We start from the raw sequence: 15,268 nt of genomic DNA, 5'->3' as shown, positions 1-15,268 counted from the left end.
CATCTTTTTATATTTAACACTCTCCAGGTGCATCTGATAAGATGCACATTTTTGCCAGAAGGTTCTGTGCTATGGAACCCAGTATGTTTGGGCTGTCATACTTGTTTCACAACAAGTTGGGAAGAAAAGGAGAAGGTGAAGAACACAATACAAATTCCTGTTGTGGTGATTTCATTACTCATTGGCCCTTGTTGTTTTGGACCCGTTAGTGCGCACAGGTATGAGACATGCCCTCGAGACAATGATGTGATGAATCGTGTCACTTTGATAACGTTTTAAAGCTACAACTTTTGTTTTGAGAATGCTTTTTCTGATTCTCACTTTGATTGAATTCCCCAACTGTTTTGATGAAGGAAGACTGAGCAATAAATATTAAAAAGTATTTTTTTCTTTCTGCTGCAGACAAGGATGGGCTTTTTTCAGTTTGTATTATGGTATAGAAAACGCAAGTTATTTTAAAAAAGGAATCATTTTATTGATTTATTTATATTGCATTACTTGTGGCATAGCAAACACAACAAAATGATGGACGGACTGGGAAAACTTTCCAACAAATCACCTCCACTCAAGATCTGTGTTTAATCCATCATTCTTTTGATCACTATGCCACCCTAGTCTGGACCCAGCCGTTTGCAAATCAGTCTTGACCCTCCTCCTCACAGGACCAGTCCAGCCCGAACATCCAGTCCAGGTCCTCCCAAGCATTGTGAGACCGGTTTTCAGATATGACCCCTCATCAGCCAGGCTAGCTTGAATCCGGTGGCACAGCAAGCAATAAATCTGAGTCTGAGCATACCTTTGGCTTGTTAGGACAAACATCCATCATTCTTTTACTCACTGGGCCACCCCATTTTGGACCCACCCATTTTCAAATCAGTCTTGACCCTGTTCTCACAGGAAATGTCCAGCCCGAACTGCCAGGCCAAGCCAAGCCCTCCCTGGACCTGAAACAAGCATCATCATGGGGGTGAGTGATTCGAAAAGTTTCAACACTCTGTCCATCATCTGGTTTTGTTTGCTATGTTCGCCCTAAGTGACCAAGGCTATACACAGACAAGGGTCCCTTGCTCACTGTGCCACTGTAGTGAAGGCAGGGCCCTACTTGCACACATTGCTGTGTTAGCATACGCTTATTAGAAGTTTAAACGCCATTTTGCAGCTTTTGCACACAACACTACATGTAACTGTTGTTGTAAGTTAGACTGCTTGAATTTCTTCACATGAGAGAGGCTTGTTTTCACCATCCCTAGACTTCCATCACGACCTCAGTCTGTACAGTGTGTGCAGAAGCCTCCAAGGTTACCATAAAAATGTAAGCTGTTATCTGAAAGAAACAGGTTAGTATTAGATTCCTTACTTTAGAATATCCCCAGGCGTCAGTCTGGATCCGGAAACTTTTGCGTAGCAGTACCCCTGCGCGTCGGTAGGCGTCGTCTGCAGGCGTCCCCTGCGGCTCCGCGTCCGTCGTCGGCGTCGTGCGCCGTGATGACGTCGCTGGAGTATATAGACGCCGCCTCCGCGCGCTGACGTCAGTTTTCTTTTTTCCGCGCCAGTTAGCGCAGATCCGAGAAGTGCAGTACTCCGGTCTTTTGACTAAAGTTTTGTGAATCCTTGATTCTTCTTACGGTGCCGGTAGGATGTCCGGTTTTAAGAACTGGCTGTGACCGCACAATGTCGGTCACGGATCATCACCGACTCTGCCTCCGGTGCCTGGGCCCCGACCACGCCGTGGACGACTGTGTCGACTGCCGGGCCCTGACGAGTAAAGCTAGGCGGGAGCGGTCCCGCAAGCTACTCGAGCTGCGGGTGTCGGCCCCGCGTCGAGAGCGGTCCCGGTGTGGCTGGAGGTCGAGGGAATGGTCGAGGGAGTGGTCGCGGAGCCGCCACAAGCGCTCCGGAAGTCGTCACCATTCCTCTGGTTCCTCAGGTAGGAAACACAAGAAGTCGGGGCGTCGTCATCGTACCCCCGACTCCCCCCGACGCTCGCGCGATGCAGCCGGGGGTTCGGGTGGCCCCACCCCCGCGGCTCTGCGTGAGTCGCCGGCGCGGCCTGCTCCATACCCTACGGTCCCTGGGCAAGGCGCGACGCCCGGAGAGATAGAGGAGTTCCTCATGGCCATGAGGGCACTGTCTCCTCCGACGGGGCCGACGGCGCCTTCGGGCCCTGTGCTCCCGTCCGGGGGCCCTAGCGGTTCGGGTGCTCCTGCCTCGACGCCGTCGGGTGCTCCGGCGCCGCCGACGGCTCCGACCCCGGCGCCGCAGGGACCCTCAGGGTCGACGCCGGCTGGTCTACCGGCATCTTCGGCGCCGATTCCATCGGGGTTGCCCCCGACGCCGCCCCTGCGCGGCGCCGGTGCTCCGGCGCCGGCTCCGGGCGGCGCCGCCCCATACCCTCTAAGACTCCGGACGCGGAGTCGGACCGGCGTCGCCCGACGCCGAGTCCGACGCCGATGGGGCCTGTGGACCCCGGGGAGCCGGTCTACATTGTTGATTCCGAATATGGTGAAGATGTAGATTACGGAGAGGGTTGGGAGGGGTCTGAGGACCCTCTGTCACGCGAGTGTCAGTACAATGTGGACTGGACAGGTGATTTGGGTGACGCCAGTGGTCTGGACGACTCTCCTAATCCTGGTTTTGTCTCGCCTCCTACCGTGGCTTCGGAGGAGGGGGCTGCTTATTCAGTGGTGTTGATGAGGGCTGCCAAGGCCTTACACCTTGAGCTCCCCGTCGCGGCCGTGAGGCCGAACATCCTCACTGAGGTCTTCAAACCGCAGTCATGCCCACAGGAGCCACTGCTGCCGTTCAACGAAGCCTTGTCTGACGTTCTTTTGGGCACGTGGTCCAGGCCCGCTTCAGGTTCGCCTGTTGATAGGAACGTGGCCAGACGCCACCGTCCGTGTCCGGATGACCCCAAGTTCCTGTCCACCCATCCCACCCCTGAGAGTCTGGTGATCCAGGCCTCGACTTCCCAGACCGCATTCCCGTCGGCCCCGCCCGACCGGGAATCCAAGAGGTACGACCAGTATGGAAAAAAGGTCTTCTCGTCCCTGAGTTTGGGACTGCGGTCTTGCAACACCGCATGCCTCTTGGGCCGCTACTCCCACTCTGTGGGATACGGTCGCGGACCTGCTGCCAGAATGCCCGCAGGAGGTACGGGCAAAGCTCGGCAAGGCTATGATTGAAGGCCGAGACGCAGCAAAATACTCCATTGGGTGTGGTCTTGATACGACCGACTCGCTGGGCAGAGCGATGTCCACGACGGTGACGATTCGTCGCCACGCCTGGCTGAGGTCCGCCAACTTTTCGGCAGATGTCCAGAATGCCTTGATGGACATGCCGTTCGATGGCAGTCGCCTGTTTGGCGACAAAGCGGACCACGCGCTGGAGCGCTTCAAAGACTCCAGGGTCACGGCCAAGTCCTTGGGTCTCTCGACCCAGCGCCAGCAAACGGGTTCGTTTCGCTCCTTTCGTGGCCAAGGAAGGGGCGGTCCCACACGTGCTGCCAGCCACGCGCCGCAACACATTTCTCAACGCGGTGGCGGCCGTGGAGTCTGCCGTGGAGGCGGTCGGGGACAACGGCGAGGTCAGACCACACCTCCCCCCGCAGCATCGGCCTCCAAATCCTCCTTGTCCGTGCTTTCAGGCCCATGTGACGCCAGTAGGTGGCAGGGTTCGCCATCACCACTCCCGCTGGCGCACTATCACATCGGACAGGTGGGTGCTGCAGCTCGTCCGAAGGGGCTACTCCCTCCCCTTCGAGACCACTCCTCCAGCCATGCCACCGCAGAACCACCGTGTGTCGGGGGACCACTTGACACTTCTGCAGGAGGAAGTTACGGCCCTCTTGGCCAAGGGGGCCGTCGAGCGCGTTCCTGGGCCAGAAGTAGGGTGTGGTTGCTATTCCCACTACTTTCTGGTACCCAAGAAGGACAAAGGGGGCCTACGTCCCATCTTGGATCTACGGAACGTCAACGGCTTCCTCCGGAAGGAGAAGTTCAAGATGTTGACTTTGGCTCAGGTCTTGGCTGCTCTAGACCCGCAAGACTGGATGGTAGCGTTGGACTTGCAGGATGCGTATTTTCACATCCCCGTCCTGCGGGCCCACCGGCGTTACCTGCGGTTCACGGGTAGGCCACGAGCACTTTCAGTTTATCGTGCTCCCATTCGGCCTTACCATCGCCCCACGGGTGTTCACAAAGGTGATGGCGGTGGTCGCAGCCCATCTGCGCCGGTTGGGGGTTTCAGTCTTCCCCTACCTGGACGACTGGTTGTTGAAGGCGGGCTCGCCCCAGACAGTCGTCCACCACCTTCTGATGACGGCAGACCTCCTGCACGAGCTGGGGTTTTCCATCAATGTGCCGAAATCACACCTGTGTCCCTCTCAAAAGCTCCTTTTCATCGGAGCGGTTCTCGACTCGGCGCAGTTTCGGGTTTATCCTTGGAACGGCGAGTCCGGGATATACAGGCCTTGATTCCCATCTTTCAGCCGTTATCCCGGGTTTCGGTCAGGTTGACGCTGCGGCTGCTGGGGCTGATGGCTTCCTGCATCCTTCTGGTGCATCACGCCCGGTGGCGGATGCGGGCTCTGCAGTGGGACCTGAAGTTTCAGTGGGCCCAGCATCAGGGCAACTTGTCCGACCATGTCTTGATCTCGGAGGGCACTGCGAGACAACTGCAGTGGTGGCTTACGGACCGCGATTGGGTCAGAGGCAGATCCCTCTCCCTTCCCCAACCGGAGCACGTGGTTGTGACGGACGCGTCCCTCCAGGGCTGGGAGGCCACTTGGGAGAGGCGGAGATCAGAGGCATCTGGTCTCCGGCAGAGTCCCGACTCCATATAAACCTGTTGGAGCTGCGGGCGATCCGTCTAGCACTGAAGGCATTCCTCCCCTTTGTCAACGGGAGTGTAGTGCAGGTGTTCACGGACAACACCACCGCCATGTGGTACTGCAACAAGCAGGGCGGAGTGGGGTCGTGGACCCTTTGCCAGGAGGCTCCGCGTCTCTGGCAATGGCTGGAACGTCAGAGCGTGACTCTGACGGTTCAACACCTGGCAGGTTCTCTGAACGCCAGGGCGGACGAACTCAGCCGTCGGTGCTCGGTGGATCACGAATGGCGTCTGAACTCGGACGTGGCGAAAGGCCTCTTTCTGCAATGGGGAGAGCCTTGGTTAGATCTATTCGCCACAGAAGAGAACGCGCAATGTCATCAGTTCTGCGCGTTGGAGTTTCCAAGACGGCACTCGCACGGCGACGCCTTTCGGAGCGAGTGGAGTTGCGGTCTGTTGTACGCCTTTCCGCCTATACCACTTCTGCCCAGAGTGCTGAAGAAGATCAGGCGCGACCGGGCCCAAGTTATCCTTGTGGCTCCGGACTGGGCTCGAAGGTACTGGTATCCCAAGCTACTCAGCATGTCAGTCGGTCCCTCGATCCGCCTGCCCCTTCGGGAGGACCTTCTGTCGCAGCAGCAGGGGACGGTCCTCCACCCGAACCTGTCCAGTCTCCACCTCCATGCGTGGAGATTGAGCGGCGACAGTTGAGGCCATTTGACTTGCCTCCTGAAGTTTGTGATGTGATTCTGGCAGCCAGGCGTCCCTCCACAAAGTCGGTATACGCCTGTCGGTGGAACAGATTTGTGGCATGGTGCACAGCAAAGGCTGTGGACCCTCTTTCTGCCCCTCTCTCCGAGGTTCTCCTCTTTCTTCTCTCTCTTGCCCAGCAGGGCTCTGCTCTGGGCACTGTCAAGGGCTACCTTTCTGCCCTTTCGGCCTTTCTAAGGCTGCCTGATCAACCTTCTTTGTTCAAGCCCCCTATTGTAACGAGATTCTTGAAGGGCATCACGCACATGTATCCACCTGTTCCGTTTGTGATGCCTCAGTGGGACTTGAACCTGGTTCTGACCTTCTTGATGTGCGCTCCCTTTGAGCCACTTCATTCCTGTCCTCTCCGTCTCCTGACTTAAAGACGGCCTTCCTGGTTGCCATCACCTCTGCCAGGAGTGTGAGTGAGCTCCAGGCTCTTCCTGTCAAACCTCCTTTCATGTCCATTCATCCAGACAAGGTGGTTCTGAGAACTAGACCTTCTTTCCTGCCCAAAGTAGTCTCTGCTTTTCACATCGGGCAGTCCATCACCTTACCCTCCTTCTTCCCGCCTCCGCATCCTTCAAAGGATGAAGAGCGGCTCCATCGTCTGGACCCAAAACGTGCGCTTTCATTTTATATGGATCGCACTCGCCAGTTCCGGGTGGATGACCAACTGTTTGTTGGCTACGTGGGTGCGAAGAAGGGAATGGCGGTGCATAAACGGACCATCTCTCGGTGGGTCGTCCTGTGCATCAAAGCGTGCTACTCTTTGGCTCGGAAGGAGCCTCCTGTTGGGCTTGAGGGCCCATTCCACTCGGGCCACGGCGGCTACTACTGCCCTGGGCCGGGGAGTCCCCTTGCAGGACATTTGTCAGGCGGCTACGTGGGCCTCGCTGCACACGTTTGCAAGGCACTACTGCCTGGACAGTCAAGTCCGGAGGGATGGCTTTTTTGGCCGTTCTGTCCTCCAGGACTTTCTGGTGTAAGCTGTATTGGTTCGCAGACCCACCACCGGGGTTGGTATTGCTGGGGTATCTATTCTAAGGTAACGAAGCTAATACTAACCTGTTTCTTTCAGATGAACAAGTTACTTACCTTCGGTAACGATATATCTGTAAGAAACAGTAGTTAGTATTAGATTCCTTACCGCCCCACCCATCCTCCCCGTTCTGCGAACTGATACATAGGGTTAAGGTCATCCCCTTCAGGGCCCTAGTTTCGCATGGCACCAGTGTTGGTTCTTACATGGCTCTGCGTGTTCTGGCGCGGAAAAGCTCTGTGCATAGAACTGACGTCCGCGCGCGGAGGCGGTGTCTATATACTCCAGCGACGTCATCACGGCGCACGACGCCGACGACGGACGCGGAGCCGCAGGGGACGCCTGCAGACGACGCCTACCGACGCGCAGGGGTACTGCTACGCAAAAGTTTCCGGATCCAGACTGACGCCTGGGGATATTCTAAGGTAAGGAATCTAATACTAACTACTGTTTCTTACAGATATATCGTTACCGAAGGTAAGTAACTTGTTCATTTGGGCTGATCAGCCCACGCTCTAGACACCACATACACAGCTGCAGCTAACTGAAATTCTAGTGCCTTTAATATTGCAATGCATGCATGATTAGGGCACTTGGAGAAAATCCTTTTCCGGAGAGAGAGAGCTTTGCTGATCCTGATGTGATTCACTTCTGCTGATCTTGGAGGTATGAGGTTCCCCATTCAAGCCTAAGAGACCTTATATTATTATTATTATAAAACCTAGTTCCTAGCAGGGGAGGGTGTTACACAAGGAACTATAGGACCTGTTTCCACTATCATTATAATATGATTTCTCCATTTGTGTTTTATGGAATTGTAACAATGCTGATCATATTATTTTTAATCATATGCCTGCTTATGTTAGTCAGAATACTGCATCTTAGAGCACGTCATTAAAATAAACATTTTAAACTTTTCCGTTTCTCTATTTACTCACGTTGTGTACTGGTATGAGAATAACAAACAAAAGTGTTCTTGATTCCCACCCTTCCTGAGAGTAACCTAAGTCGCATGTTCTGGGTTGTCTAATCATTGGTAATTTCGCTATAGGACAGAGAGATAATGAGACACTGATGCTAGTCGGTTAGGGGTTCTAGGTACTGAGGCGAGTTTTTTGGTACAACACAATTCACTGGGGTCCTGGGTCTCTATGCACAGTTCTGTGTATGAGCAGAATCCCCGCAACACCACTGGATTCAAGATAGCCTGGCTGGTGAGGGGTGTTACCCCAACACTGGTCCCAGGATGCTTGTTTCCAGTCCAGATAGGACCTGGCTTGGCAGTTTGGTTTGCACTGCTTCCATGAGGAGCAGGGGCAAGACTGATTTGCATATGGTCCAAAGTGTGGTGGCATAGTGAGCAAAAGAACGATGGATTTAACCCAGATCTCTTGACGTGGTGAGGGGTTGAAAGGTTTCAGCACTATGTACTTGTTTTGTTTACTATTGCTTGTGACATGCCATCTGTTTAATTAGTGCTGAAACTGTTGAGCAGCGCAAAAGTGGTGAACTTTCTTTTTGAAATGTTACATTCTTTTCCTTCCTCAGAATAAACAAGAGATTTGCTTTATGAAGGGTGCCTTTGAGCAAGTGATTCGATACTGCAGTACTTACTATTCGAAAGGACAGAATTTGCCACTGTCAAATCAACAAAGGGAACTGTACCATCAGGAGAAGGCATACATGGGTTCTTCAGGACTTAGGGGTGAGGACATATTATGTGTTTATTTTTTGTGTTCAAGATCTGTACATATACCTTTTAAGGATATCTACTCCCATTGGTTCTTTAAATAAACTCCCTTCTGATAGATACATCTGCCAGTGGATTCCTCACCTTGTGAATATCCCCCTGCGTCAGCAGCATTCGGAAATTCTTTTTGTAGCTTTGCGCCGACGTGGACGACGGCACAGAGGCACGGCATCGCGTGCAACTCCGCTGATGTCACCGACACCATAATAGGCCCACGCCGGCATGATGACATCAGTTCCCTTTTTTCCGCGTCGTCGACGCTAACGGTTTTCTGGGATCGTACAGTAGCTTTGTAGTAACTTTGTTACTCTGTGGTTATTTTCACTGTATCTTTGTCTTCTATCGAGATGTCTTCGAAGAAGACTGGTTTTAAGGCTTGCGGAGAATGTGGCAAGACTATGTCCATAACTGACCCTCATGAATGCTGCGTCTGGTGCCTGAGCTCCGACCAGGACGTCGAGGATTGCCCATCTTGCAAGAAGATGACTCCGAAGGCCCTTCGGGAGAGGGAGACGAAGCTCCTTGTTAGGAAGCTGAAAAATAAAAAAAGATAAGAAGGCTTCGAAGTCTCGGTCTCGGCGGTCGAGGTCGAGGTCTCGATCGAGGTCGCGTTCGGAGTCATCATCAGCACATGCTTCAAAGTCCTTGAGGAAGAAGCACAGGAAGAGGAGCCATGAATCAGGTCATCACTCGGGGAAGGACTCGAGTTCGAGGCCGAAGTCGCAAGTGAGGCTACTTCGTAAAGAAGCGGGGGCTTCGGCGTCGGAAGCCCTGGACTCCGATGGTGAGGCTTCGCGTCCGAATTCGCCAGGATCACCGAAGCAGAAGGTGAACCCTTCTCTGGATCCGTCTAATCCTTCTGGTCAGGAGGATGAAGGTGAGGTGGAGGAGGTTGGTGAAGGCGAGGTTCCGGTGCCTGCTGGTTCGTCGACCCCGGTACCGCAGCCCGAGGAGGAGATCGACGTCGTGACGACTCCGCCTCCTCGAGAGCAACCTGGGGGCCCTTACCCAGCCTTTCCGGCTCCAGGTCAGGATCCATCCCAGTTCCTGAATGCCATGTTTAGGGTTTACTCCAGGGCTATGTACCCCTCTGGTGCACCTGTTGGTCCCACGGGTCCTATGGCGTTCAACTTGGTCGTTCCCCAGGCTTATGCTCCTGCGCCTTTCATGCCGGCTCTAGAGAAAAGCCAAAGGTGATGATGGACGGAGCGTTGACAATACAAACACTCACCCCCAGTCAACTGATCTGGGTTTAATCCATCACCGTTCTTTAGCTCACTCCACCACCCCAGTTCAGATATGGCCATATGCAAATCAGTCTGACCCTGTGCCTCATGGGAACAGTCCAGCCGAACTGCCAGGCAATGTCTTCCCTGGACCGGAATCAAGCTTCCCAGGACCGGTTTCTGGCATTACAGCTGTCTTCAGCCGGGCTTGCTTGACTCCAGTGGCAAAGTGAGCAAGGGACTCAGGTCTGAGCATGCCGGCTCTAGCACCGCAGTGGCATTTTCCGGCGCCGCCGAGGCCTTAGACGCCGATTTCATCGACGCCGGTCCCCACGTCTTCGATGCAGGATCCTGTTCGACCTCGGGTGAAACTTCCTCGCCCGACTTCGGTTCCGACGCCGGCTCCGACCCCGGCGGAGTCGGTTCCGGATCCATCGACTTCGTTTCTGAAGGTGAGGTCTCTGCGTGAAGCCTAGAGACTTCTAGAGGAAGAACAGTATCAGTATGCTGACGTGGAGGAAGGAGAGTTACAGGATTCTGATGATCCTTTTGATGACCTGAGAGAGGCCAGTCGGCTTGAACTGTCTCCTGAGTGGGATTTGGCTTCTGTGTCAGATGTGCCTTCCAAGGATGTGATGCCATATCACGTTGTTATTAAAAAGGCGGCAGGCTTGTTGAATATTACTCTGCCCACTGCTGAGTACAAGTCTAATATTCTTACTGAGGTCCTTAACTCGCCATCTTCAGTTATCGAGCCGATGCTGCCATTTAATGATGCTTTAGCTGAACCCATCTATGAAGTCTGGAAGAAGCCTTTGACAGCTTCTGCGGTTTCAAGGGCTGTGGCAAGAAGGTACAGGGTTGCACCTGGTGACCCGGACTTTTTGTCGACACACCCCCTGCCTGAGAGTCTGGTTGAGCAGGCTGCCTGTTCTAAGAAGTCTGCGGGTGCTTTTCCGCAGGTTCCTGGGGAAAAAGAATCCAGGAAGCAAGATCAGGCTGCCAGGAAGGTCTTCTCCTCAGCCAGTATGGCATTAAAATCTACTAACGCAACTTGTCTGATGGGGCGGTACATCCATGCCTTGATGGATTCCGTGAAGCAGTTAGTGCCAAAAATTCCTGAGGTGGATAGAAAGGATTTTCAAGAGGTAATTTCGGACACTCAGGCTGCTGCGAGACAAGTGATACAGAGTGGGCTGGACACGGCTGATTCGGTGGCGAGAGTCATGGTCTCTTCGGTGGCCACTAGGAGAGCTGCATGGCTAAAATCATCGGAGTTCTCTGCAGATGTTCAGTCTGCTTTGATGGACTTGCCCTTTGATGGGTCAGGATTGTTTGGCAAGAAGGCTGACGCTGCCTTAGAACGTTTTAAGGACAGCAGGGCCACGACGAAATCTTTGGGTCTTCAGACCAGGGGTACTACTGGAAGGCGCTTCAGAGGATTTGGCAGGTCTTCCTTTCGTTCCTATAAATCATCGCAGCTGCTGCCAAAGATTTTGTCGTGGCCCTGCTGTCCTTAAAACGTTCTAAGGCAGCGTCAGCCTTCTTGCCAAACAATCCTGACCCATCAAAGGGCAAGTCCGTCAAAGCAGACTGAACATCTGCAGAGAACTCCGATGATTTTAGCCATGCAGCTCTCCTAGTGGCCACCGAAGAGACCATGACTCTCGCCACTGAATCAGCCGTGCCAGAAAATGGGTAAGCCGGCCCCCCACTGGGCCCACATGATCCGGAATAGCGGATCTAGGGCTGCTTTGCCGCGGTGGTAGGGGGCTGGGAAGGGGAAGAGGTTGTTGTGGCAACAGCAGCAAAATATGCTGTACAAGTCGTACAGAGGAAGACGGCGGACTCGTCCTAGAGGTCGTCAAGCCTCCTCCTCCTCCTCTTCCCCTTCCCAGCCCCCTACCACCGCGGCAAAGCAGCCCTAGATCCGCTATTCCGGATCATGTGGGCCCAGTGGGGGGCCGGCTTACCCATTTTCTACAAAATTGGGAATTGATTACTTCGGATCTTTGGGTTCTCAATCTCGTGGAGAATGGGTATGCTCTTCCTTTTCGGGAATTTCCCCCAAATTACCCTCCTTGCCAGGGTTATTGTTCGGAGGACCATCTGCTGCTCCTGCAGGAAGAAGTCCTGGCTCTGTTCAGAAAGGGTGTGATAGAGGTGGTTCCAGAGCAGGAGAGGGGTCAGGGATGCTACTCCCGGTATTTTCTGATCCCAAGAAGGATGGCAGGCTCCGTCCAATCCTGGATCTCAGGATCTTGAACCTTTACCTGAAGCAGGAGAAGTTCAAGATGCTCACCCTTGCACAGGTTCTTCAAGCGCTGCTGGAAGAAGACTGGATGGTGTCGATCGACTTGCAGGATGCGCATTTCCATATCCCAATCCTGAAGTCGCACAGAAAGTATCTCCGTTTCACGGTTGGATCGCTACACTACCAGTTTGCGGTCCTTCCGTTTGGTCTTACTGCTGCGGCTCGAGTCTTCACCAAGGTGATGGCTGTGGTGGCAGCACATCTCAGAAGGTCGGGGATTCCAGTATTCCCGTATCTGGACGATTGGCTGATCAAACCAGAATCTCCAGAGATAGTGCTCCATCATCTGCAAGAAACAACTCAGTTGTTGCACAGGTTGGTTTTTTCGATAAATGTACCCAAATCTCACCTGGTGCCCTCCCAGCGCAAGCTGTTCAGAGGTGCGGTACTGGACACTACTGTGTGTCGTGCATTCCCTCCTCCTCAAAGGATTTGCGACATACAGGAAATGATTCCTTTATTTTTCAATGGAGCGGTTGTTCCAGTTCTGAAGGTCCTTCGCCTGCTCGGTCTGTTGGCTTCTTGCATTCTGTTGGTCAACCATGCACGCTGGCACATGAGGGCACTCCAGTGGTGTCTCCGCAGGCAGTGGTATCTGAAAGGCGGAGATCTCAGGGAGTCTGTAAGGATCTAGAGAGAAACTGCAGCGGATCTGTCTTGGTGGAGCGTGGAAGGCAATCTGTCTCAAGGAAAGCCTTTTCTACTTTTTCCATCGGTGGCGACAGTGATAACGGATGCATCCACTCTAGGGTGGCGTGCTCATCTGGGGGACCTGGAGATCAAGGGTCTTTGGTCTCCAGAGGAAAGGTTGCCTCACATCAACCTTCTGGAATTACGGGCGATACGTCTGGCGCTCAAGGCCTTCCTCCCTTCCATTCGCGGTCAGTCAGTTCAGGTCCTGACGGACAGCACGACCGCGATGTGGTATGTCAACAAGCAGGGAGGAGTAGGATCGCAGTGTCTCTGCAGATAGGCTCTGCGTCTCTGGTCCTGGGTTCAGGACCATCAGATTTGTCAGATGGCAAATCATCTGGCCGGAGTTCTGAACGTTCGTGCAGACTGTCTCAGTCGGCAGTTCTCTGCCGACCACGAGTGGAGGCTTCATCCGGAGTTGGTTTGTCACATCTTCCGGACGTGAGGAACTCCTCAGGTGGACCTGTTTGCCACTCGCGAGAATGCTCACTGCCCGTCATTCTGCAGCCTCCAGTTTCCGATGCAGGGAGCCTTGGGGGACGGGTTTCAGTTGAGTTGGGACTCGCAACTCCTTTACGCGTTTCCCCCCATACCTTTGCTTCCTCGGGTTGTGAGGAAGATACGCCAAGACCGGGCCCAAGTCATATTGATCGCCCCGGATTGGCCAAGAAGGGTGTGGTACACGGATCTTCTCATCTCTCCTCATGCCCACCGCTCCGTCTCCCTCACAGGGCAGATCTCCTCTCCCAGATGGAGGGGCAGGTTCTACACCCCCACCTCCAGACCTTACACCTTCATGCCTGTAGATTGAGCGGGGCAACCTGATTTCCTTTTCTCTCCCGCACGATGTGGTGGATGTCATCTTATCGGCCAGACGTGACTCCACCAAGTCCATTTATTCTTATAGATGGTCTAAATTTGTTGCTTGGTGCGGGGAGAAGTCCATTGACCCTTTCAGGGCTCGTTTGTCTAATATACTTCAATTTGCACTTTCCTTGGCCCAGCGGGGTTTTGCGGTGGCCACTATCAGAGGTTATTTGTCGGCGGCCACTATCAAAGGTTATTTGTCGGCCTTATCGGCTTTCCTTTGTTTGCCGGACCAGCCCTCTTTCTTTGTCTCCTATTGTATTACGATTCATTAAGGGCCTTACCAATAAATTTCCTTTTACACCTTTTATTGTACCTCAATGGGACTTGAACCTTGTTCTTACGTTCTTGATGGGTTCTCCTTTTGAACCTTTACACACACGTCCCTTGAGACTTTTGTCTTTTAAGACTATTTTTCTGGTGGCAATTACCTCGCCAAGGAGGGTAAGTGAGCTTCAAGCTCTTAGTTCAAAGCCCCCATTTTTATCCATTCATGCTGAAAGACTGGTTCTCAGGACCAGGGCTGCTTTTCTGCCTAAGGTGGTAACTCCTTTCCATCTGGGGTAGTCCGTTACCCTCCCTACCTTTTATCCTCCCCCTCACCCTTCCAAGGAGGAGGAGAGACTAAACCGCTTGGACCCTAAGAGGGCGGTGCGCTTTTACCTGGACAGGACACGAGAGTTCAGGTTGGATGACCAGCTGTTTGTTGGTTTTGCTGGCTGCAAGAAGGGGAAGGCGTTGCACAAGCGCACGCTCTCGAGGTGGATTATCCTCTGCATTAAGATCTGCTACACCCTGGCGGGTAAGGACCCTCCAGAGGGTATAAGAGCTCACTCTACTAGAGGAAAGTTATCAACATCTGCTTTTTCTAGGGGTGTTCCTGTTGAGGACATTTGTAGAGCGTCGACTTGGGCCTCCCTCCACACTTTCGCGAAGCATTACTGCTTGGATACCGAAGTGAGGAGGGAGGGCCACTTTGCGCGCGCTGTCCTCCAGGATTTTCTGGTATAGGCGAGTGGACACCCTCCTCCGGGAGTGGGGACTCCTGTGGGACTCTATTCACAAGGTGAGGAGTCCACTGGCAGATGTATCTATCAGAAGAACAAGTTACTTACCTTCGGTAACGCTTTTTCTGGTAGATACTATATCTGCCTGTGGATTCCTCACAGACCCACCCGCCTCCCCGTTGTCCACTCTTCTATACTGGAGTTGTTGTATTGTATATATTTTTATTGTCAAAGGAAATGTTTATTATGTTTTTATTTCCTACATTGGTTTCACACTATGCGTGTTATATTGACATTTGTGTACTGTGTATATTTCTGCTGTCATCTGTCCGTCCGTGTGCCTCGAAGGCACGGAAAAAAGGGCAGAACTGATGTCATCACGCCGGCGTGGGCCTATTATGGTGTTGGTGACGTCAGCGAAGTCGCGCGCGATGCCGTGCCTCTGTGACGTCGTCCACGTCGGCGCGAAGCTACAAAAAGAATTTCCGAATGCTGCTGACGCAGGGGGATATTCACAATGTGAGGAATCCACAGGCAGATGTTGTATCTACCAGAGAAAGCATTACCGAAGGTAAGTAACTTGTTCTTCTAGGGCACAAAATGGATCTGGAATTTTTTTCCATAGCAGTCTGCTCTATCACTGACGCCACATAGTGCTCCTCTGTCAAAATCACATGTCATGGCTCCACCAGAAGTGATGTTTCATCGGTATTACAGGTGTTTGACCGTTGATGTTTGCTTTTGTTTTCTGCACCTACCCCAGTGCCAGGAAACAGAGCCATTGATGTTTCC

At 53.2% G+C, this 15,268-nt stretch overlaps 1 protein-coding gene across 7 annotated transcripts in view; it reads left to right on the top strand.

Annotated features, from left to right (window-relative positions):
* Positions 1-15,268, top strand: part of ATP2C1 (ATPase secretory pathway Ca2+ transporting 1) — a 912,406-nt gene that overhangs the window by 637,931 nt on the left and 259,207 nt on the right. For all 7 annotated transcript variants that reach the window (XM_078663878.1, XM_078663881.1, XM_078663880.1 and 4 more), the window contains exon 17: positions 8,168-8,324. In XM_078663878.1, coding sequence (XP_078520004.1) covers positions 8,168-8,324 — 157 coding nt within the window. The remainder of the gene's footprint in view (positions 1-8,167; positions 8,325-15,268) is intronic.

Source organism: Lissotriton helveticus, chromosome 10 (genome assembly GCF_964261635.1).
Source record: "Lissotriton helveticus chromosome 10, aLisHel1.1, whole genome shotgun sequence".
Lineage (NCBI taxonomy): Eukaryota > Metazoa > Chordata > Amphibia > Caudata > Salamandridae > Lissotriton > Lissotriton helveticus.
This window is presented reverse-complemented; position numbering and strand designations above follow the sequence as displayed.